The sequence below is a fragment of the Chanodichthys erythropterus genome, chromosome 9, assembly GCF_024489055.1.
Source record: "Chanodichthys erythropterus isolate Z2021 chromosome 9, ASM2448905v1, whole genome shotgun sequence".
NCBI classification, from domain to species: domain Eukaryota; kingdom Metazoa; phylum Chordata; class Actinopteri; order Cypriniformes; family Xenocyprididae; genus Chanodichthys; species Chanodichthys erythropterus.
Genome location: NC_090229.1, coordinates 33,849,634 through 33,875,018, shown reverse-complemented (window position 1 = coordinate 33,875,018; position 25,385 = coordinate 33,849,634). Strand labels below are relative to the sequence as shown.

The window sequence follows — 25,385 nt, the reverse complement described above, 5'->3', positions numbered from 1 at the left end:
ATATATATATATATATATATATATATATATATATATATATATATATATATATATATATATATATATATATATATATCATTTTAGTTAGTCTTATATTGTAAAATTACATTGTTTCTATAGGGGACAGTGTCCTGCACTTGCCGAGTTAAACCTTCTTCAGAGGGCCCACACACTAGACACATATGGAGTGGACCCACACCCATGCAAGGTACTGACTCGCCTCAGAAACTTACAAAATGTCTACTATTTACTGTATCTAGTATCTAATACATATAGGCCCTGTTTCGCAGAAAGTGCTTAGCCTAAGCCAGGATTAGACCTTAGTTCAATTAGGATATTTAAATAGCTTTTATAAACATACACTAGAAAAAAACATTGCTGGTGTGCATTTTGAGACAAAACAATGGCAGTAACAAATTTTAAGATATGTCACTAAAAGTTACTCAAACATGCATTTTAGTCTAGGGATAAAATTCAGTATATATATTTGAACAACTTTCAACTAGACACATTTAAATATACAGCACACACTTGTGAGATGATGAAAAAACAGCAATGGACAAAGAAGTCCATCTAGCACATTTACAAAAAAATGAAGAAGAAAACAAACAACAACAGTGTATTGGAATGCAAAAACTACTTTTGGATGTAGCTAAAACATCATAAATCTGATCTTTAATTTAATTTGTTTCAGGATTTCACAGGATCCACAGCTTTCCTGGGATTCACTGCAAGAGGGTTTGTGGTTTTCCAGGGAAATAAGCGGATACATCTTTTAAAATGGTAACTTTAAAAACCATCTTATCATTAGCTTCACTCTCAGATATACTCTCCACCTCCACCTCATCCTACTCAGTGTAGTATGTAAGGTGCGGTCACAAAATGGTCAAAAAGGTCCATTGTCTATTGTCAATAGTGCAGTGATGTATGAAGCCCAACACACACAGATGCCACTTACAAACCAAGAAGTGTTCTGCTGCTCAACATGGCGAATCCACCTGTTGTGAAATTCCCAGTCACATGGTTTCCTATTGAATTGACTGGATTTTACCTGCAAACGTCTAGTGTCCACATTTCAGATTATTCTGGAAAGAAACACTCACTTATAGCCCATCACACCAAAGACGATATCTATAATGATAACTGTCACTGTAAAGTTTTAGTAATCGTTCTAATTCTTTGAGAATAGAGGCGTCCATCTCACACCTATAATGATAACAAAACTGATGAACAAAATCATTGGAATCTCTTTCAGAACCATTTTTCCAGCTGATGAATGATAAAACATTGACAGCCAATCAGAATCCACCCGAATTTAAAGAACATCAATGTTTACGTGTAGTGTGTTTCTCATTCACCTGGTGTTTATTGAAAGTGTCTTTATTTGTGCATTCTGCATCTCACATCATCTTTATTGGACTCCAATAAATTGGACATGCAACCATGACAGTATACCAGACCTCCTGGAGGAATTAAATGGGAAAAAAGGAATGGATATTCCCACAGTACGCATGCTTCTCCTTGAACCTTGAGGATCGTTCCCTCGAGGACCACACAACAGATTTCTTAGATCTGGCATGCCTGACTCACTATCCAGTCACTCTGTGTTTTCTATCACACCAGCCTCAACAGGTGGTCCAAGGCACGCCTGCCCATGGAAGGTCCTTGACTGAGTTTTGCCAAATATGTGGAGTTAGTGCTGGTCAAATGCGACTAATTCACTATTCACTGTCTGATTCTCTGATGAAGACATCACCATCCCCACTCCTGGCCCAGAGCCAAGCCAGCCTTCAGCAATGTCCGATCCCTCTACGAAAATAGAGCAACGTTCATTCTGGAGCCCAAGCCCATTGCAGAGTCTGAACAGGTGCATGAACTGGCAACAGCATCACAAATATTAGTGGAATTTGAGGGGATGGATTGGAGCCCTACCCACACTCCCATCGCTGAGAAGCATTCAATGAGGTGGGTTCCTAAGGGTTTATAATTTGATGAGCTGGATGAAATACTGTTTCAAGGTCTCCACTGGTTCCATCTAGCCCCAAGTCATCTTCATCTCTGCTGGTTCAGCCCAGTTCCAAGTCATCTTCGGCTCTGCTAGTACAGCCCAGTTCCAAGTAATCTTTGTCTCAGCTAGATCAGCCAAGTTCCAAATCGTCTTTGTTTCTGATGGTTCAGCCATCAAGTCTTCTATATTGTCATTAAATCAAACCAGCTCCAAGTCTCCTTCATCGCTATTGGCTCTGCCCAGTTCCAAATTGCTTTAGTAACCATTGGCTTTGCCCAGTTCCAAGTCGCCTTCGTAACCATTGGCTCTGCCCAGCTCCAAGTCTCCATCAACATGGATGGTCCCGTCCAGCCTCCCTCTCCTTCCTGCATAAGCCATCCAGTTCCTAGGCCTCGGTTCCTCCTTCTGTGGTTCAGCCCAGCTGCTCGGATCCACCTTGGGCTTCCCAGTCATCAGCTACACCCTTGATCCATGGATTCCTGACCTCTACTTCAAGCCTCCGAGGCCCAGAGTCCACCTTTGCCCTCTGACCCATCAGTTTGGCTCAACGCTCCCTTGGCTCAACCATGGTCTGTCATCCCTCAGGCTCTACCAGGCTCCTTTATCCTTCTGGCTCCTCCTTGGTCTATTGTCACTCTGGCCCCGCTTCGGACTTGCTGATCTCCTGCTGTGTGCCTCAACCCTCCACCCCTCTGGCTCCACCAGGCTCCTCCTTCCCTTCGGTTCCACCATCATCCCCATTGCACAGACTCTGACAAGTCTGCCAAGATGTCCCTACCTCTGTCATGCATGAATGCGGCTCCACCTTCAGGTTACTCCTGAGTCTCTTATCACGGCTTCACCTCAGTTGGTCAAGCTTCTGGCTACATCTTGGCTCCTCCCTCCATCAGTTCTGCCAGTTCTGCCATGGGCCTTCATCCTGGCACTGCTCTGGGTCATCCTCTGGCTCCACCCTGGCTCCTCCGTCTATCGTCTCCACCTTGGTGTTCCCTTTTGCCAGCCTATCCAAGATCTCGTCCTTTGGCTCTTCACCCACCTTCCAAACCCCCTCCTTCCTATGTTGGACTATTGCAGCGCAAGGATGCGCTCTCCGGGAGATGGGTTTTATGTCACAATGTTGTCTTGTTTAGTTTAATAGTTTTATAATCACTCTTTAGTTTCATTGTGATGGTTTTCCCTGTTTTTGTTTGCCTGAATTTCACTCGTTTCTAGCTTGTTACCATAGTTTCTAATTAAGTTCCGCACCTGATTCTTGTCCCGTCAGTGATCATCTCTGTGTATTTAAGCCCTCAGTTCTTTCTGTTCATGGTTTGGTGTCATTAACGTCAAAGTAAAAGTGTAGAGTATTTCTCAAACTCCTGTCACGCATCCACTTTATTGAACTCACTGCATGCAACCTTGACAATAATAAACAGAAAGTTGTCATCTGTTGGTGTGGATGAAATATAGTCATTGTTATCTTTATAGTAGGGCTGTCAAACAATTAATCGCGATTAATCGCATACAAAATAAAAGTTTGAGTTTGTATAATATATGTGTGAATAATGTGTGTAATTAATATGTATATATAAATACACACAAATTAATGTATACATTTCAGAGAAATATGTTATTTATGTATTTATATATCATATAAATTATATAAAAATATAAATAAATACATATACTTGTAAATATTTCTCAAATATATACATGGATGTGTTTGTATTTATATATACATAATAATTACACACAGTACACCCACATATATTAGGCAAACTCAAACTTTTATTTTGTAGGCGATTAATCGTGATTAATCGTTTGACAACCCTACTTTATAGTTATTTTCCTTGCCGTAAATGGGCCTTTAGACAATAAGAAGCACTTAACTGTTTTGTAAAGTGCTTAAACAGTTCAGTGTTTGTGTCATTTAGGGGAAGGCCTGTTCATGTCAAGAATGATAACTATAACAGTAACTTTATTAGCATCCACACCAATGTTCTTGATAACGTTCTGTTTATTATGAGCATGCACTGCATTTTAAATCCTAAGAATTATTAAAATTGTGGTTATCATTATTGTTGTAGTTATTTGTTGTATTGTTGTATGGTTAATTGTTATAATCATTGGTGTGAACAGGCCTTAAATGTGAAATCAGACATAATTCTGAGAACAAAGTGGAATGTATGCTTAAGGATATCTTGCCACTAAGTTTCTCAAACAAAAGTCTTGAATGTCTTTAAAATATTTGGTGCCGTCATTCTTGCAAATTGAGCTGCGACCAGGAGCTGTTCTTTCTCAAAATCAGCCTGAGCTTGTAAATAAAACTGTTTCCAGACAGAGTTTAATGCCCATGTGCTCTGACTCACAGACATTACGTAAAGCCAGTCGATCGGTGCAGTATACATCAGCTGATCAGTGAGCAGTCTGTGAGTGCTCATGATCTATGACATGAGATTTTGTACAGTTGTTAACACCAGCCCACAGTCAACAAGCAGATAAATGCACTCAAGGCTAGACGTTTGAAGAGATTTCTCTCTCTTATCATTTATATGTCTATCTCTCTCTCTCTCTTTCTCTTATGCCTGACTGTTGACATGAAGTAGTTGCAGTGAATATTTCACTTGTAACAATTCTTTTGTAATGTCTCACTCTTGCAGGGCAGATGTCAGCAAATTCAAGTTTGAAGGGAAAACATTCTATGTGATTGGCGTGCAAAGAGAGGTAAAATATAATATCTTGTAAGCTCTTTTTCTTTTTAAATCTCTCATCCATTGTAGTCATATGGTTCATAATGCATTTACCATGTAACGCCAATTTAATTTGACTTAAAACCATTCTGACTTTCATTATGCTGTACATTACATCATGAGGATGTTATAAACATAATTTTATGTTATCTTATATTCATTTATGACCTTTGGTAAACTCACTCGCATTGTTTTTTATATATTTATTAACATTCCCATGTCCCTGTTCTTCATTATACTATAATAAATAGCTGAAAAGATTTTTTAATGATTTATACAGAATAAAACCTATTAAACGTCTCTTTTCACCTCAGTATTTTCACGAAGATATCCGATTAGTACAGATTTAAGGCCTATTCACACCAAGGACAATAATTATAATGATAACTATAAGTATAAAATTAGAAAAATCATTCTAATTATTTGATAATAGAGTCCACAACACATCTATAACAATAACATCATGGAGGAACAATATAGTTGGAATCACTTTCAGAACATTTTTTTTCTAATTATGAATTATGAAAAGCCAACCAGAATTTAGCCTTTTTTAAAAAGCTCAAGCATTTAAAGCAGCAGACAACGTAACTGAAGCGCAAACTGATAATAAACAGAATATTAGCAGCCGTTGGTGTGGCCACTGATAAAGTTATTATAATCATTTTTGGTGTGAACTGGCCTTTATTCAGCTTCCTGTGCCTGTCATTTCTGTTTGTGTGTCACGCTTTAAATCTAGTTTTACATGTGCTTCTGTCTTCTTTTCTCTGTGTACACTTTTCCATTGCTGGTGAGTAAACATATACATCATGACCATTGATTAACTTATGAATTATTATTATACAGCCTTACAGTTCCTCACCTACATATCTGTCCTGATTTTGATCAGACTTTAGTTGTAGTGCCCAACATAGAGTATTCATAAGAATTTCATGAGCAACACTGTCTAATCATGACTGCACAATTATGAAAAACTTAATTATCAAGTATTTCACTTATGAAATGATTCATTTTGATTTTGAATTTACATTGAAATCATTTTGTGTGAGGCAGCCACATTATATTATTTTGCTGTAAAATGATTTAAAATAAGACAAAACAAGCATTGAAATAAGCTAAAACATAAAAATATACATAAAAAATAATAAAATAAAATAAGAAAAATCATATTTTAATTGTTGTTTTGTTAGGGTTCCCACTGTCTTGGAAAACTTGAATATATGAGGAAGCCAAAGTTTAAAAGTGTGATTTCTACTCCTGGAAAAGTCAAGTTAATGAATGAAATCTTAAAACATTATGCATTTTTCTAATGAATATACATTTTTGTAATTATGCCAAGCACTAAAATATTTTATCAGATATAAATTGTAAGTAAAAATGTATTTTTTAAATCCTTAAGCTTAATCCTTATCCAGTAAATCACAAACTAGAAAAGTTATTAGGCCCTGGAGTCAAAAATGTTGAAAACCATTTGCTTAAAAGTATTACATATTTGTTAAGTTGCTTCTGAAATTATGCATATTATGATGGGTATAAAACTAAAGTGTTGTTCGATGTGTAAATCTGTGTGTGATTGTTTAATTCTGTACACCATGTCATCGTCTGTCTGGTTCACCACCCATGCAAGTCTGAAAGTTTCCGGGTTGATATTGTGAACAGTAAGAACCATTGTATGCTGTTCTCACTGAAGTCTGTCCCTATCTGCATGTTCACACACACACTTGAACAGATGTGTGTGTGTTTACTTATACTGGACATGTGATTGTGTTTCACACAAGCACACGTCTGTCTGTGATACGCACTATTCCACAAGTGCAGACTGTTCACTATCCTAAGAGGTTGAGCAATGGCTGACCTGTTCTGCTACTCAAATCTCACAGAATCTGTATTATTGCTCATACTTAGAGTCAGGCATTTAAACAAACCTCAAAGTCTTGTAGTTAACTCATCCAGCACTGACATGAATAATACCTCAAAATGTGTGGCTTATTGAGGAGATTTGTGCTATTTATTTATCTATGTATTATTATTATTATTATTTTGCATGTAGACAATAAAATTAGCAAAAAAAAAAAATCACATACAGTAGACTTACATTGAAAACAAGAATATTCTAAAGATTAGGGCTAAATTAATTAAGCAACCACAAAGCACCCTTGCAATTTAATATTTATAATTACAAAATTATAATTACATAATTTTATTTTTTTCTTCTCTCCCTTTCTTGTATGTTTCTCTTATTTCATATGACAATAAATTATATTATAAACATTTTTAATGATGTAATGTAAAATATGAAAAAAGTTAGCGTGTCAGTAGTGATAAAGCGTAGCTTTTATATTTTATAATTACAAAATATTTTTGTGGTTAAGTTACTATTGTTCATTTTGTAAAGAAGTTCAGCACTTTTTTACATTGAGTGGAAAGTTTTCAAAGTGGTTTCAAAGTGCAAGTTTTTGAAAACAATACCATTTTCGTCAATATCGTATAATTAATGAAAATGTTGTTGTCATGCACATGCATATTACGCTTTGAGTCTATAGGCACGTAGTGTTTCTGTACAAAGTGGCATCGGCAACTACTGGCCTACATCACCAAATACAGCGTTCTAGTTGTTTTCGCTGTATGCGAAAAACGCAAAGGAAAAACGTTTCCATTTTTAGCATCGTTGTCGTGTAAAGGTTTGGAGTTCGGACTCAAGTTATGAAGCCAAAAGGGCCACATTTAAACCACAAAAAATGCAAAGGGCCACAAATTACAACTTGCATCATAAGACTTATTTAATATTTGTAGTTTTTACTGAGTATTTACAAATGTATTTAATAACCTAGCTAAGTCTTCCTAGTCCTTTAATGGTTGTCCTATTTAAAGTGTCACTGAACATGAAAAAACAAATTCAACATTTAAAAAAAAAAAAATGGGTTAATTGTTTGTCTTGCTGTATTCTTAATGCAAAAAAAAAGAAAAGAAAAAAAAAAGAAAGAAAAAATGCCAAAAAATGAAAAACCAAAGTATATTTTGGGCTTAATATTCATGCTACTTTTGAACACAGTGTTAATTTTGACAGCAAATTTTTATTTAGTTTTAGTCATAGTCTTTTGACTAAAATGCCATTTAGATTTAGTCATCTGAATTGTTTTAGTTTTAGTCTCGTTTTAGTTGACTAAATATCATAAGATTTTAGTCGACTAAAATCTAATTCTGTTCTGTTCACCTCCCAGTAATCCTCCCACTGTCAAATGTGGCATTCCCTGACCAAGTCCCTCTTGGCACAAATGCACTGGCTCACAGTGGGCCCAGGGCCTGCACAAGTATGCGTTTCCCCCAATGACCCTCATTGCACAGACACTGTGCAAAGACGGGGAGGAAGAAGGCAGGTCCTTGGGGAAGCACAACCTCAATTTTGGGCTTCTGAGAGGTGCACAGAGGTTGAAACCTCCAAGACCTTGCCTCATCCCCTCTTGGGATCTTTCTCTGGTCCTACAGGCCTTACAGAAGGATCCGTTTAAGGCCTTACAATAAGAGCTTAGTGCCCTCTCTTTGAAAACGGCTCTCCTGATTGCACTCACCTCCATCAAGAGGGTGTGGGACCTACAAACCTTCTCCGTTACTGAATCGTGCCTGGAATTCGGGCCAGCATACTCTCACGTTGTCCTGAGACCCCGGCCTGTATACGTGCCCAAAGTTCCCACTACTCCCTTCAGGGACCAAGTGGTGAACTTGCAAGCTATCCCTACTGATGAAGGAGACCCAGCCCTGTCTTTGCTGCATCCAGTGTGTACTTTGCTCATATACCTTGACAACACACAGAGCTTCAGGAAATCTGAGCAGCTCTTTGTCTGCTTTGGAGGACAGCAAAAGGGGAAGGCTGTCTCCAAACAGAGACTGGCCCACTTTATCGTGGATGCCATTCTCCTGGCTTATCAGACCCAAGGTGTACTGTGCTCATTGGGAGTGAGAGCTCACTCCACTTGGGGTATCGCAGCCACATCAGCTCTGCCAAACTTAATTTCACCGTCGCAAATTTCTGTCATCTCCGTATGGAACCAGTTTTGTCTCAAGTCTTAGGTAACAACAGGTAAAACTCAGGCAACTGGTTGGGTGTAGTGCTTGCAGAAGCGCCCTCCCTTTTCTATGAGGTGCGCTTTTTTTTTTTTTTTTTCTTGAATGGTGAATCTTGGGCCACCCTTCATCATTAAGCTCTCTTATGGTAGGTGAGTTTGGCGGAGGACCTCACTACCATTACTCATGGTTTGTCCCTTTTCAGGTGAGCCCTTGTAAGTGCTAGTGCTCTGTATGTAGTGATTCCCAAATGGTGACCCCCATATGATGTATTCTTCCACTCTTTCCCAGTGGGTGAACCCAGTGTCTTCACCTGGAAGGAGCTCTGTCACCAGTCGCTGTGGCTGGTAGTCTCCCCCTTGTCAGGTGGAGCTCTCCCCAGAGACCCACTAGTACTCACTTCTGGTGAGTCCATAGGATGTGTTTTCCACATACTAACCTCCTCATTCGGGTAGGTTCTGGTCTCTTTAGTGTTCCTTTCTCAAAGAGAAGGACAACGCTTCCCAACGTTAACAACCAGTAAAACCCTGAGCGGCTGGAGTGACCTCTTCCTAGAGGTGAAGAGGTCCCCTTCTTAGAGAGATCTGATGTCATTTACCCTGGGCCTTACCCACATCTGTACTGCAATGTCTCGTGACACAGTTCAGTTGTGGCGTTTAGTATAGGGACCAAGAGTGTCTCTCATTTGACACAACATTGAAATGAGCAACAGAAAGAGAATGTTACTGGTGTAACCTCCATTCCCTGATGGAGAGAACAAGAGTTTTTTTCCTCCTGCCACAACTTGCTGAGGGGTTTAGACGCCATCTTGGCTCCTCAGAACAAACCTGAAGTGTGTGATGCACATTGGCCACCTTATGCTGCATTCACACGGGGAGTCAGCATCAACGCTTGACGGAAGGCATGTCTGAAGCTTGTGTTGACGTGACTGTTATAGTGATAACAGCCAATCACATTACTTTCCGGTGTTGCACGAACGCAATTGGCTAGCGACTGCTCTAGGGTGTTTGCATAAAGCGATCTGGTTGGCTGACGCCTGCGTTGGAAAGCTTGAAAAGTTGAGAAATCTTCAACTTCTGCTGCTTGCAATGCGAGTGAAGTGATGCGATGGAACCCACGATTCAGTTCGCCAACGCATGACGTCATCCATTCAAAGTAAATGAGACGCATTAACGCCGACACCCCGTGTGAATGCAGCGTTATATACCCGCATGTCCGGGGGTGTGGCCAGGCATGCAAATTCCACACGCCAATTCCATTGACCTTTTCTGAAAACGCCAGAGGTGTTTGGGGCTCCCAAGTGCGACCCCTAGTGTCTCTGGTTCAACATGTCTCATTCCCTCCATCAGGGAATGAAGGTTACACCAGTAACTGAGACATTAGTAAAATGTCAAGTAGACTATTGAAATAAAGTGTTACTAAAATAGAATCAAACTGATGTTTTAAATACAAAGAAGATGACAAGGAGGGGCAGGTGAACATAATCTGGTAAAAAATGAGTGTCGGGAAACCTATGGAACTACTGAAACAGGAACAAAAACACAGGAAACAAGGAAAAGCAAACCAAGAGGCCATGACAAACCAACATAACCCTAACACTTATATGTATAAAGATTCATTAAAATTAGTCAGAAATTACAAATAAACCATGGAAGGATGGTTTCAATCAATCAATTTCAATCAATTGTATTTTGTATTTTTATAATTTTACCTGAGGTAACCACAGTTTGAGGATACCGTTTGTAATCACAGTTAGTTTACTGCAGGATGCCCACTGTAAGCCCGAATGAGTAGTTGACTGTCAATTTCAGATCTCTCTGAGCATAGAACGGGGGAGCGCTCTGACATTTTGCTTTGTTTTAATGATGTGACTCTAAGCTCAGTTTGATCGTACAGCAGTATATTGCAGGGGGCGGCAGTTTGATGCTAAACGGCCTGGAAGTGGTTTGTATTGATTTCTTCCTGGATTCACTGTTCTGCTTAGTGCTCCATCTATTGATCCCAGGCTCAGATTACACACGCATAGGGTTAATGGTACTTATTCTCCTGACAGTTCTGTTTTTCACAGCACTTTATCAGACGTCATATATATCTCTGCCACACTGGCCTAACACAGACTTATTCACCTCCGCTTCGGTCCTGGACGTATAATCCAGCACATATATTTGATGGGCTCAGGTTGTCACATAGTTCAGATGCCAGATTAGCAGATTCATTCCACTGTAATCTCAACCGTGTTAACGAGAGAACCGGGAATCTGATGCATATTGATCCAGTAGAAAACCAATACTGCTATACATTTTCATTAAGGTGCTGATGTAGCTTTTGTCCTCTCATGCATGATGATTAATCTAACATATTATGGTTATTACAAACCAGTTCATGTCCTCCTGATTGGTTAATACAGCATTATAGTGGTGATAAAACACAATATAGAAACATTTATAATGTGAAAGATAATTTCATCAGCTATTGGGTAAACTACCATTTAAATGTTTGAGGTCAGTATTTTTTTTTTTTTTTTTTTTGAAAGAAAATAGTACTTTTATTCCACAAGGGTGCATTAAATTGATCAAAAGTCACAGTAAAGACTTTTCATTCTATTCTCTTAATAAAAGCAAATAAAAGCTGTTTTTTTAAAGTTTATATTCATAGTTTATATTCAAAGAATCCTGAAAACATTTATCATGGTTCTCACAAAAATATTATATTTATTTTTTCAACATTATTAATAAGAGGAAATGTTTATTGGGCAGCAAATCAGCATATTAGAATGATTTCTGAAGGATCATGTGACTGAAGACAGGAGTACGATACTGGAGTATGATTTTTAGATTAAGAAAAATGTTAGCATATAATAATTCACTTATGATGATTTTAAGATTAAGACCAAGACAGTTTTAATGTGATCCTTAAATAACAAAAAAGGTGAAATCGGTATGTTTTAATAAAAATCACCTTGATTAGAACATTAAATTGCCTAAAATCTGAATAAACCCTTTGATGAAAATTTGTATGCTCGATCATTTATTATGAAGTAACTGTATTACAAAATTGTAAACATAGAATTAACAGGTAAATTAACTGCTGTATATTACTTATGAGAATTGTCTATTGTGATTATTAATCATAATAAATTTAAGTATTTATTGGTAATTTGAGACTAATTATTCGTTGTGACTATAACAACACTCCGCAATCTTGTGTAATGATGATGATGCACAGCTCCTTGTGATTTTCTCCTTTATTACACTAATATGTGTCCTTGTAAAACATATTGCAGTATCTGTAGTGTAAATGAAGGTTAATATGTGTAGTGTACATTGTGTTCGTTCCAGTCAAATTGTTGCTAACTGGCTGACCGACTGTGCCGTTATGACGTGTTATATTGATCCGCACTCTCATGTTCCCTGCACTCTTCCCGGTAAAGCCGTCCTGCTGCCCACAAATACACTCAGCGGCCATCACTCTCACTAACATGCACACAGATTTGGGTCAGCATTTTGTTCAGCTCTCATTATTTATGACATTGTGCTCAGATTCCATCTCTGTGTAATTTATAGATCCTTTTTATGTCCTTTTACCTCCCCGTTCACTTAAGTTGATTGTTGTTACCTTTGCTAAGATTCCACACTTCAGTTATTCATTCTATCTTTTCATCTCTCTGCAGAAGAAACTGGTTCTGACATTCCACACCTCCACACCAGCAGCCTGTAAACACCTTTGGAAATGTGCTGTGGAAAATCAGGCATTTTACAAGTGAGCCGTCCTTTTATCTCTCTATCTCAGTCTCTCTTTTCCTCACACTCTGTATGTGTCTTCTAAGTAGCATTTGCTCGTGGTTTGGTGTTTTTATACAGTACCATTCAAAGTTTGTGGTCAGCATGATATTACAAAGTATTTCTATTTCAAATAAATGTTTGTTTTTTTACTCTATTCATCAAAGAATCCTGAAAAAATACATAATGGTTTCCACAAAAAATATCAAGGAGCATAACTTCAACTTTCGACATGATAATATTAAAGGAACACTCCACTTTTTTTAAAAAATAGGCTCATTGTCCAACTCCCCTAGAGTTAAACAGTTGAGTTTTACCGTTTTCGAATCCATTCAGCCGATCTCCGGTTCTGGCAGTACCACTTTTAGCATAGCTTAGCATAGTTCATTGAATCTGATTAGACCGTTAGCATCGCGCTTAAAAATGACCAAAGAGTTTTGATATTTTTCCTACTAAGTTTTTCGTGTACTAAGACCAACGGAAAATAAAAATTTGCGATTTTCTAGGCCGATATGGCTAGGAACTATACTCTCATTCAGGCGTAATAATCAAGGAACTTTGCTGCCGTTCCATGGCTGCAGCAGTGCAATGATATTACGCAGCGCCCGTGAGCCCCTGCTTGCACAGGGAACGTGCATTGCAACCATGGAGACGTTTGTGAGAGACGCTGCGTAATATCATTGCACTGCTGCAGCCATGATACGGCAGCAAAGTTCATTGATTATTACGCCTGAATGAGAGTATAGTTCCTAGCCATATCAGCCTAGAAAATCGCAAATTTTTATTTTCCGTTGGTCTTAGTACACAAATTAACTACAGAAGAGTCAAGTTTTAAATAGGAAAAATATCAAAACTCTTTGGTCATTTTTAAGCGCGATGCTAACGGTCTAATCAGATTCAATGAACTATGCTAAGCTATGCTAAAAGTGGTACCGCCAGACCCAGAGATCGGCTGAATGGATTCGAAAACGGTAAAACTCAACTGTTTAACTCTAGGGGAGTTGGACAATGAGCCTATTTTCAAAAAAAGTGGAGTGTTCCTTTAAGATATGTTTCTTGAGCAGCAAATCACCGTGCCCTAACTACAGGCGACATGCGATAAAAGGTATCTTTTCCATATTAATCAGAGTTTTTGTCCTAACCAGCTGCGACGGCGACAAGCGACGATTTCTATTTTAGAAACGGTTTCTATTTTTTTTTTTTTTGCGATGTCACAGCTGGAGTAACAACATAAAGTATGATAATGATAATCCAAGGTAATGTTTATGTGCTTTATTTAAAGGTGCAATGTGTAATATTTTTGCAATAAAATATCCAAAAACCACTAGGCCAGTGTTATATATTTTGTTCATTTGAGTACTTAAAATATCCCAAATGTTTCCAACTATTTGTAAATCGTGAGAAAATTGCAATTTTAACCAAGGCTCCGGGACGTGTGAGGAGTCGCGTGTCAATTGTGTCATACCCGCGTTACTCTTGGTTTCCGGTTTTATTTTGTAGAAACGATGGAAACACCAAAGACGCTTTAATATTTACATGTTTTAATAGACAAGGGAACAACTGTTTTGATTTATTTATAGACAGAAAACTAATTATTGCTATATAGCTCAACACGTTTAGTCTTATTGTTTAAATCAATTTTCTTTATTTTTTTCAAGTACCATTCTTTACCATGCCTCAGAGAAAAACACTATTTTGTCAAGTAGCTAATATAGCATAATCAGATGCAGCTTTATTTTTATTAAGAGTAATACATAATTACAATATGTTTTAAAATGAATTCCATGCCATTTATCAACACAAGCCATCCAGCATTCAATATGATATTCTAAAATCGATCTATCTTACTGCAGTGTGTAACAGTGTCTCACATCAGCCACCGAGCGAACGCTCAGAGTAACGTTATAACATCATTTTCAACACTTTCAAATGTATCTAATATGATAAACAGAGCTGCGTTACCTCATACTCATGACCGGAAAAGCAGAAGCGGCGCCGGCGACTGTGACATAATAAAAGTTCTGCTGCTCATGAAGCATGTGTATGATTTGCTTCATACTACAGTAACGTTAATAATCGCATCCATGAACATGATTTCTTCCCGACTCCAATCCCAATTCTTTTGCACCATCCGTTGAGGTGAAGACCACATGTCCCAAGATTCTGCTTTAAAACTTGCCGTCATCAAGCTACGTCTTTGTTTTGAATAGGCCTCTAGTTACCTCTAGCGGACAGAATTATTACATATTGTCTTTTATAGCTGTACTGAAAGCACCAATGGACAATTCACCTCAGATCTTCAAAATAAATTAAAGGAAACAAGAACGTTCAAACTGTAAACTTATTGTGAACAGACAAGTGTATTCTATGACAAAGATTGTTTCAGTAACTTGGTATGTATTTTTAATAATGTCAAAATGGTGTAATTTTCATGAATTTGATTATGTACTTATCCATTTCGTTGCGAGTGCCATTGGAGCTTGCTGAGAGAGCCCACCCACACGCTTTTCTGATTGGCTGTGATTTTTGATCGACTTTTATCGCGTCTTAGCGTCAGCGTCAGTTACGTCCCTTCAACTCCTTTCACAAATCCTCTCCCATGGCCTCATGGGATAGTAAAGTGTTTATCGTTTGCACACTTCAGAATTTCACTGGAAGTAGTTAGTCATCAGGGTACTTTTCACCTACTGTTTTTTGAATACTGTGAATTTGGACATACTATTCACATACTGTTTTTCGCGTACTATATAGTAGAGAAGTATTCGATTTCGGACACAGCGATAGTTTGTCGCTGGAATCTTATCGCATAGAGTACCTCAGGGATGACTTGTTTTTGTAGGCCAACGGGTTCCCTGGATCGAAAGCCTATGCATTTTTCCCATAGACTTTTGGAAAATCGCAGAAAATAAGCTCTGTGATTAACAAAGGGTTATGACATTTACACGTTTTGTCTATCAAGTTAATCTTTACAAGTTAACACAACATTTATAGATTTTGAAGCCTAAATAAAGTCATCAGATATAAAAGGCTAACAGTAGGCTATAAACGGACTACAGCACACCATGGTCGCGGATCAACGTCGTCACCACCAAGCTTCCTCAAACTTTATTTAGAAAACAACTCTATTTAAAAACATGCTCACTAATTATGATCTGCGCTGTGTATGAATACTTATCCACTTTTTCATGAGAAATACTGTCCAAATGTCCTGTTTGTCATGATGACATCTAAAGTCCCCGCCAAAGGAAGTAGTCCCTTTTAGCAATTTGTTAACAACCGCCGTTTTTAAGACACGATAAAGGTTTAAAAAATCACAAGCAGGTTATAACTGGTGTGTTTTATGTCATAGATCAAAACGTGAACATATTTAGAGGCTTTGTTAACCACAGACCTTATTTCAGGCGATTTAGCAAAAACCCATTCAAAAAACCCATAGACTTTACGGCGTTGGAACCGGAAGTCCTAAAATGCTAACTCGCTTCCGGGTTTTTTTTACAAAAAACACGTCACATCTCTGAGGTACTCTATTGCGTCTGGTTAGGACACAGTGATTTCTGAAGGATCATGTAACACTGAAGACTGGAGTAATGATGCTGAAAATTCAACTTTCAATCGATTTAAAATACATAACAATTATTTTAAATAGCTTTTTTTTTTTTTTACACTATTACTGGTTTTACTATAGCATGAGACATTTAAAAACATTTAAAAATCTTACCAACCTCAAACTGTGAAACAGTGGTGTATATGGGTCATTCTTAGAAAATATTACTAATGCTATGCTAAAATAATTAAATGTATGTATAAATGTATGTATGTATTTAGTTATTTATAACCCATGACCTTTCTGTTCTTTTCTTTTTGTCCTAATCCTTTTAAATACAAAGCCTTTTGGGTTTGAAGATCAAATACAATAATTTACAGTTATTTTACAGTCATATTTTTCCACAATGTAAGTACTTAATGAAATATGGAATGTAATTCAAACCTACATTTGTTTTTTTGTTTGTTTTTTTTAGGATTTTGTTCCTCAAATCATTATTTTTAACATAGGGTTGAACAGAAAGTGCATACAGCATTTTAAAGGAAAACAAAATAAAAAATATTATGAGAGCATGAATTAAAATTCAATGAAAGCTTTAAATATACTGTACATTTTTAAAAATAGATTTTGCATTCCACACTAAACAAGGTTACACCTATATAATAATGTGACTAAGTTCTGGATCCTGGTAATTATATCAGTATGAGGTCATGGGGACGCACACGGCACACAAATGGCAGCGCTTCCTGAGAACGACCCTGATATAAGTGCCTCTATGTCTCTTTCTCTCTCTCTCTCTCTCTCTCTCTCTCTAGATACTATGTGTGGGTGGTGTCACATTACTGTTGAAAGCCCTTTAATTAAGAGCTTTAATGACAGCAGGCCTGCACATATCAAACAAGGACACTGGCAGTTATCCCTGTCTTCATATTAACAACACACACATCAGTCAATCAATGACAAACTGCTCTCATGAGCAGACCACAGTATCTGTACGCTTTTCTACACTGATTATGGGGGAAATCTGTTGAATTATGATCAATGGATTTATAGAAAAAGTGCTAAATGAAAATGAGAATACTGCAGTCTGTTTGCTGGGAAAAAAACAGCAGGAACAGACTCCATATGGTCCTACTTTTGTATTGTAATATAAATAATAATAATACAATAAAATGCAATACACATTTATTTCTAAAGCACATTTAAAGCAGAAAGTCCAAAGTGCTTTACAATTAAAATAGAAGGTTACACTTTATTTCAATTGTCCACTTTAGATATGCTGCTAACTGTAAGTAACTTTGCAACTACAAGTCAACTATTAGAGTATTAGTAGACTGTTAAGTTATGGTTAGGTGTTAGGGTTCATAGTCACAGATCATAGTCTATACTATGAAAGCTTGTTTCTGCCACAGAATGATAAACAAAAAAGGCGACTTTTTATCTCACAATTCTGACTTTATTTCTCACAGTTCTGAGTTTATATATATGTATTGCAATTTCAGTCATATCTAAATGTTATTGCATTTCTCTGATTTATGTGATTTAGATGTGCAAAGTCAAGTCAGATAAAGACTGTGTCCAGCAGCAGTATATTTTTCAAGGGAAGCCGATTTCGCTACAGGTAAGATGATTTAGATGCATTTTATCTGATGGGAGTAAATCATATGTCAGACTTTTTTTGTATTATTTATGTTTCATTGTATTTCACATTATGAATCAAATGATTGTTTCTGGCTTGATTCCAGTGGCCGGGTGGCTAAAGAAGTGATTGAAGCCAGTTCAAAGATTCAGCGAGAACCTCCTGTTGTACACAGGTCAGCATCCATTATAAATATATCTTACCACATCTTTTCTTCCTGTATCTAGATGACACTTCACTCAGCCAGGCTGTTTGTGAGTTAGAATGTTGTGGGGATTGAGCTGTTCATATGGTTTAAAAGGGCCATAACATACACTTACCATTTATTTATGTTTTATGAATCTTACTGTATAATCTAGTTAAGCTTTCCTTGACCAAAAAGTTATAATTTAGTTTTTTGTGACCATTTCCCATCCTCACACTGACCCTCACAATTAAACAAATTATATTTTTGACACTGGGCTTTCATTTCCCTTATAAAAAAAAAAAAAAACATTTAACATTTTAAAATACTTTAGCATACTTAATATGGAAATAATCTACTTTAAAAGAATATACTTAAGTGCAAACTAAATGTACTGTTTTTAGACACTTAATTGCGTGTTATTTGCATATACATGAAAATGTATTATTAACATATTTAAATAAATTTGTAATTGTACATTTGTAATGATGAACTTGCAATTTTGTATATTTAAAATAATAGTAAATTAAAAGGTTAAAATTGTATTTTATTTATTATTTTAAAGATTTAAAATGTACTTTAATCTAAAACATTTAATTTGACATCATTACAAAGTGCACCTTTTAAAGGTCTACTTAAGTGTGTTAAGAAACAGCCATGAAAGTGTACTCTCTCTTTAAGTACACTTAAGCAGTCTTTTATTTAAGTAGTGTTATATCTGCAAGAAACATGCTTTTTAAACCAGTTTAAATTCAATACAATTAAGAACACATCTCACAAAAGTTATGTTATGATTGGCAAAACTGGGATTTGAAATAAGTGACGGCAATAAAACAATTAAAAAAAGTTTTTTTAAGTATTTTAATTTGTGAATGACTTATAGTATCAAACATTTAAAAAAAAAAAAAAAAAAAAAAAAAAAATATATATATATATATATATATATATATATATATTTTTTTTTTTATTTTTTTTTTTTTTTTTATTACTTTAGAAGTTCATGTCTTAATTTTTTTGTCTTTCTGTGTCTGCTTCTGTGGGTGTTTCAGGTCTCAGTTTGGCCAAAGCAGAAGCTTTACTTCACTCAGTCATAAACAGCTCATAATGAACATGGAGCCCCTCATACCAGCACTGAGCTCCAGCAGGGAACACAGAGACTCCTCAGCAGACAATGGTAACACACACAAACACACCTGCATGCATACACACCTTAAAGATGAACCTTTTCCAACTGTAAAAATCTTTAACCCTTAAAGAAATGAAAAAGACTAAAATTTACTAACAAATATGATTAAACATGAGACTCTGGTCATATTATTAAACTAGAAAAGCTCTTTTTATTCTACAAGAGAATGATTGATTGATCTGGAACATCTGGAAGAGCAAAGATATCACTTTAACTTCCAAAAGCAGATTAGTCAGAACCAACTTCTTTGTGTGTGAGAGTTGGACATTAAGAAATGCCAAGAGAAGGAAAATCAAGGCATTCAATATGTGTAGCTGGTGGAAATTGTTATGAATACCATGGATAGCCAGGAAAACAGATACAGAAGTACTGGATCAAATAAAACTAGGGACGTCACTAGAAGCTGAAATCACTATATTGCAACTGGCTGACTTTGGCCACATAATGAGTGCAAACTGTTTAGAAAAGTTAGTAATGTTGGGAATGGTCAGTGGAATCAGAAGAAGAAGGGATGGCAAAGAACACGCTGGCTCGACACCAATATGAACATTAAACAATTGAAAGAAGTACTGCTTGACAGGACAGCACGGAGAATGCTTGTCCATAAGGTCGCTGAGAGTCGGATACGACTGAATGGATAGATCATCACTTTTGCTACAAAATAGATAAATCAGGTGTGGATAACAACATCCGAAGGTTTAAGCACCACTTTTCACTGACCTTTGAAAAAAATGACTTAATTTAGTCTTATCTTAGTAATGCAGTATGTCCACCAAAGCATTTTTTCCAGCTGAAAACGCCAGGCACTGTTTAGCTGTGGGCGCTTGAGAGCTCTTCAGCGGCACAGCGGTTTTATCCAGTTGAGATACTTTGGTTGCTATGATGTGGAATATCTGTGGAAGTGTTACTAGTATCTGATTCTTACATAGTTTGTTTCTGAATATAAAAATGTTGACACAATGTAAAGTACTTGCTCTGGCCTCTGTTTTAAATGATATTGATCTGTTGTTGTGCTTCTTGTCGTCGGTTGTTGTTGTTCAAGCAGTATGTGACGGTTGGTCAGTGTGGTATTTGTCCTGACCCTCCTCCACTGTGATTGGATGGCTGGGTAAAAAGTGACATTGATGAGCACTTCATCTTACCCAAAGTTTCAACTCTCGGCAACCAGAAAAAAACACCAAGCATGCAGCACTAAGCGTGAAATATACTTTTTAAATACAGTGCACTCCCATTGAAAATAATTGAAAAGATATACTGGCCTTAAGAAAAAATGCTTTAAATAAATAAATACATTTAATCTAACGTGATGCTCTTTTTATGGCAATAAGTCTCATTATAAAGTCCAAGAACACTTTTTATCACCCATTGTATATTTTGCATGAAAAACTAATAATAATTTGTTACATTTATATAGCGCTTTTCTCTGTACTCAACGCGCTTTACATATGGAAGGGTGAATCTCCTCAACCACCACCAATGTGTAGCATCCATCTGGATGATGCGACGGCAGCCATACTGCGTTAGAATGCCAACCACACACCAGGTTATTGGTGGAGAGGAGATAGAGTGTATATATACACATATATATATATATATATATATATATATATATACACATATATATATATATATATATATATATATACAGTGCTTCCCACAGGTTTGAATTATACTTGCGTTGGTTGCCGGGTGAAAAAACCTCCTATTACCCATGGCACAAAAATGGTCTACTACATGGGACAAACAAATAATGTGTGATTTTTAACAGTATTTTTATTTATTGAAATTAATTTTCATTACATAGCATACAATTACATTTAATTACATATTAATATTATGCATTATTATACATGTTAAATTATGCAAAATTACAGCATTTAAATGGTTCTCCTTTTCCTATGTTCTCCTTGCTATGTCATATAGTATCTCTCTCAGTGAATGGGACAGATTTTACAAGTAAAATTTATATAATAAATAATATACGTGTCAAATAATGTTCTTAGTCTTTTCTTACTGTGGGGGAGACTACAATAATTTACTATGAATTAAATGGAAATCAAATTAAATACAATTTATTGTGTTGTAATGATGGGTCGACCGAGTGAGGATCCATTTGCAGCTTTTATTAAAAGCAAACACAACAGTACAAGGATAAAGCAGAAGCGTAAACAGGGACAGGCTGCGGTCAGGGCAGGCAGCAAACGTACACAATCCAAAAACAGGTAAGGGTCAGGGCAGGCAGCAGAGAATCACACACGGGGAACAGTCCAGTCGTACACAACAATCACAATCCACAATAATTCTCAGAAATGAACACCGGGGCAAATCAAGACTTTGCAGTGTGTGTGTGTGTGTTTTTGTTTATATTACATGTCCCCACGATGTAATATAAACCTGAGTTCACCTACATCGTGGGGACCAGCCACCGGTCCCCACAATGTAAATTAATTAATAAAAATACTAAATAATGTTTTTGTGAGAAAATAAAGGTGTGCACAGTTTCCTGTGATGGTTAGGTTTAGGGTTAGGGGTAGGGGGATAGAAAGTACGGTTTGTACAGTATAAAATGCATTGCGGCCTATGGAAAGTCCCCACAATTCACAAAAACAAACATGTGTGTGTGTGTGCTGCTTATAAAGTGTGTGAGTGTGATGTGGTGCTGGTGTGTGCAATCAGTCCCAGGAATGAGGGCCTCTGGGAAATGAGGTCCGAATGGGTAATAGTCAATATTCAGGTGAGGGCTCTCTCCGGTGGTGCAAGGAGGGAAGTGCGAGAGCCTCACTTGTAACATGTGTAACCAAAATACCAATTATGCCCAGAAGAAAAAAAAACTTGGCGTGTGACTTTTAATAATAAACAAGCCCGAAATACACCGGGACTATTATTTTGAAATGTCTACACAAGTGCTGGCTGATCCTTCAGATTCTTAAAACCGTCTAAAACATTTTATATAAAGGCCATAAAGTAGACATTGTAATAATTCATCAACTTGAGTTCATTAGCAATCGCTTGGCATAAATCTGCACTTTTCATTGATTGAGAATCACTTTGAAGCAGTCTGAAGTGCTGTTGCGCGAGCCTGTAAAATTGTGCAACAGCGCCGCCTTGTGATTTTGCAACATGCAGCGCTCTTTGTGAAATATCCACCGCATCTCTGCAGCGCACGTGGGAATGTCAGTGGGAGTAAACAGTTATGACGCACACGTAACGAGCAGGTTTGAAACAGCACTCCTACTGCCTTTTCACCGTTTGTATCACTCCGCTTGAAGTGACCGTCATGGCGGCCGATCAAATCAACCGTAATTTTTACAAATACTATTTCTTGTACCACGAACTGTAGTTTTAATAGTTTTTTAGTCGAGAATGTAGTTGTTTAGACCTGAAATATGTGACTCATATTTAATAACAGCGCCTATTTTACAATTTGTTTTGGCGTTTTCGGAGATGCGAGCTCGAGTGCGTCAGCGGCCGTTCAGTGCTTCTGTAACCGCCGAGAACAGCTTCATCTCGGCCAGTGCCTCGGGGATTTGCCGCTGGCTCTTATAGTGGTTAAACACGAGACATAATTCAATTTACATAGAACGGGCAATCTTTGGTCTTATTAATCTATTATTTGTTACAGAGCAAGTCGAATTGTGCTATATTAAATTTGATAATAAACGTTAACGTTACATATAGCACATTGACTACAACTAGACGGGACATATCAGACTCTTCTCTGCTTCAAATATGTAAAACATTAAACTTTATAAACATATGTTTTTTTGAGTAAAGAAAACGCTTTACATGTTTTTTTTCAAACATCAGATCTTTTATTTACCTTTGCATTGCACAGAGATGTCCAAACTGCGTGCGCACTTCATTCACGAGGTGAGGCGGATTAATGTGGCTTGATTGACAGTTTGAGGATCCAATGGAGTTAGTAGGTTTTGTCACAAGCTCTTTAAAATCATTTTCATTCGTTAAATATTTGTAAAACCCACATACCAGCGTAAATGGTGACCTATTTTATTTTTTTTTAATAACTAGTGCTTCATGTTTGACTGAACTGTACAATTGTGCTTATATGTTGTTCAATAAATATTATTTTATATAAATATGTCCATGAAGTAATATGGATTGAGTGAACATTACATTAATATGCCATTAGATGGCGGCAACACTTTACAGGAGAATTAGTCAGTGAGTCACAAGAGACTTGTAAATTGAAAGGAACTTTTTCAAAAGGAAGTTATTTTAGCGCTGTGGTGTTATGGATGGGAAATTCCCAAAGCTGAAAAAAAAAAAGACAAATACAAAGATCGCTTACCTCATCGGACATTCAAACGGACTTGTTTAAAGGATGTAATATTATGGACATCGACTTGATGAATGAATGTAATGCAATATACCAGACAGGTAATAGCTACTCTCTCTCTCTCTCTAATACTGTAGAAAATTCAATGTGTTTCAATGAAGCGACTCAACGTTCCTTCGTTACTAGTTCTAAAGTGACATTTTAGAGTTAGCAACGGAGGCTTGGTTTAACTGACAACTTGAGTTTTGAAACGTTCCTTCGTTACTAGTTCTGAAGTGACGTTTTAGAATTAGTAATGGAGGCTTGGTCCAACTGTCAAATTGAGATTTGAATCCGTGGCGGAAGGAAGTAGTGCTGCACAAAAGAGGGTTTTAAAGACACACCGTTGTTGTTCTTATTTATTTACACACTCGTGCCGTCGAACTGTTGTATAAACGCAAAATCACACTCGTAGCCGTGCGATATGGCTGTATATCAGCACGCTGTGATTACCTACGGACTAATCACAGCGTGCTGATATACAGCCATATCGCACGGCTACTCGTGTGATATTGCTCATATATATATATACACATACACACACACACACACACACACACACATACAATATATATATATATATATATATATATATATATATATATATATATATATATATATATATATATATATATGAAGAGTTTCGTTGCAAAACGAGATAACTCCATTTTTAACATTTTTGGACAGAGGCCAATGGGCAGGATGTCAGAGTTACACCCCTACTCTTTTTCGAAGGACATTTTGGGATTTTTTTATGACCACAGAGAGTCAGGACCTTGGTTTAATGTCTCATCCGAAGTGCATAGTGTCCCCATCACTATACTGGGGCATTAGGACCCACACAGACCACAGGGTGAGCACTCCCTGCTGGTCTCACTAACACTGCTTTCAGCAGCAACCTAGTTTTCCCAGGAGGTCTTGCATCCAGGTACTGACGAGGCTCAACTTAGCTTCAGTGGGCAACCAGTCTTGGGCTACAGGATGATAGCTGCTGGCAAAACTGACCTAGTGCACCTTTAAAATAGATGGTGTTGCCAGGTATAAAGCCTCCCATTCTCAGGGGATCTGTTCAAAGTGAGCCGATGAGGTGCCGGTATCTGTGGAGACTCCAATCAGAGCTTTAAAAACTTGTGAATATCCCAGCAGACAGCATGTTAGCAGTGATTAATAAGAGGCCTGCTCGGGCTTGTGCTGTTAGAGGTGTGCATTAACGCAGTGACACACAAGTACACATGCTTACAGAGTTAGAAGCTGCTGCTTTAATGAAGTCCTTAAATTGAATCACTTAACTGTTTTAACTCAGAGTGAAGGAGCAGCATGATTAGAGTGTTTCATGTAAGGGTTTAGTCACGTGAGTCGGGGGAGATCAAGCTGTAGAGTCCATGTGAGGAGTCCTGAAGCTTGTTCATCAATACTAAGCCCCTAAAAGATTGGGTTACCAGAGGAGAGGACAAGGTTTTAACGACTGAATGTCACACTGGCCCTTCTCAGAGGTACATCCTGTGTGAAAACAATGTGCTTGCTAAGACAGAGATATAGAGATTGGAACAAACTAGTTTATTATACTAAACCTTTAACATGCTAAGTCTGCTAAAATGAAATGCATTATAAAGCTGTTTACATACTCATCATTTAGATTCCCTTTTTTTTCATTTAAAGAGGAGCTATTATGTCCTTTTTCAAAGTCTAGATTTTGTTTTTGGGCTCTACTAGAATAGGTTTTCATACTTGAATGTTCAAATAATACCTTATTTCTTATATATTTGACATTTTTGCAGCACCTCTCTTCCCAGTCTGTCAGTAACGCTCTGTTTAGATCCGGTCTCTGTGAAGCATCTCCTTCCGAAAATGCAAAATGTGCTTTGATTGGTCGGCTCGACCATTGTGTTGTGATTGGTCAACTGCTTTGAGCAAATTTGAG

At 37.1% G+C, this 25,385-nt stretch overlaps 1 protein-coding gene across 1 annotated transcript in view; it reads left to right on the top strand.

Annotated features, from left to right (window-relative positions):
- The window catches only part of frmd3 (FERM domain containing 3), a 79,738-nt gene that overhangs the window by 42,094 nt on the left and 12,259 nt on the right, over positions 1–25,385 (top strand). The window contains exons 7-13 of the mRNA XM_067394041.1: positions 121–208; positions 695–783; positions 4,648–4,711; positions 12,467–12,555; positions 17,666–17,740; positions 17,865–17,933; positions 18,992–19,116. Of these exons, the coding sequence (XP_067250142.1) occupies positions 121–208; positions 695–783; positions 4,648–4,711; positions 12,467–12,555; positions 17,666–17,740; positions 17,865–17,933; positions 18,992–19,116 (599 nt within the window). The remainder of the gene's footprint in view (positions 1–120; positions 209–694; positions 784–4,647; positions 4,712–12,466; positions 12,556–17,665; positions 17,741–17,864; positions 17,934–18,991; positions 19,117–25,385) is intronic.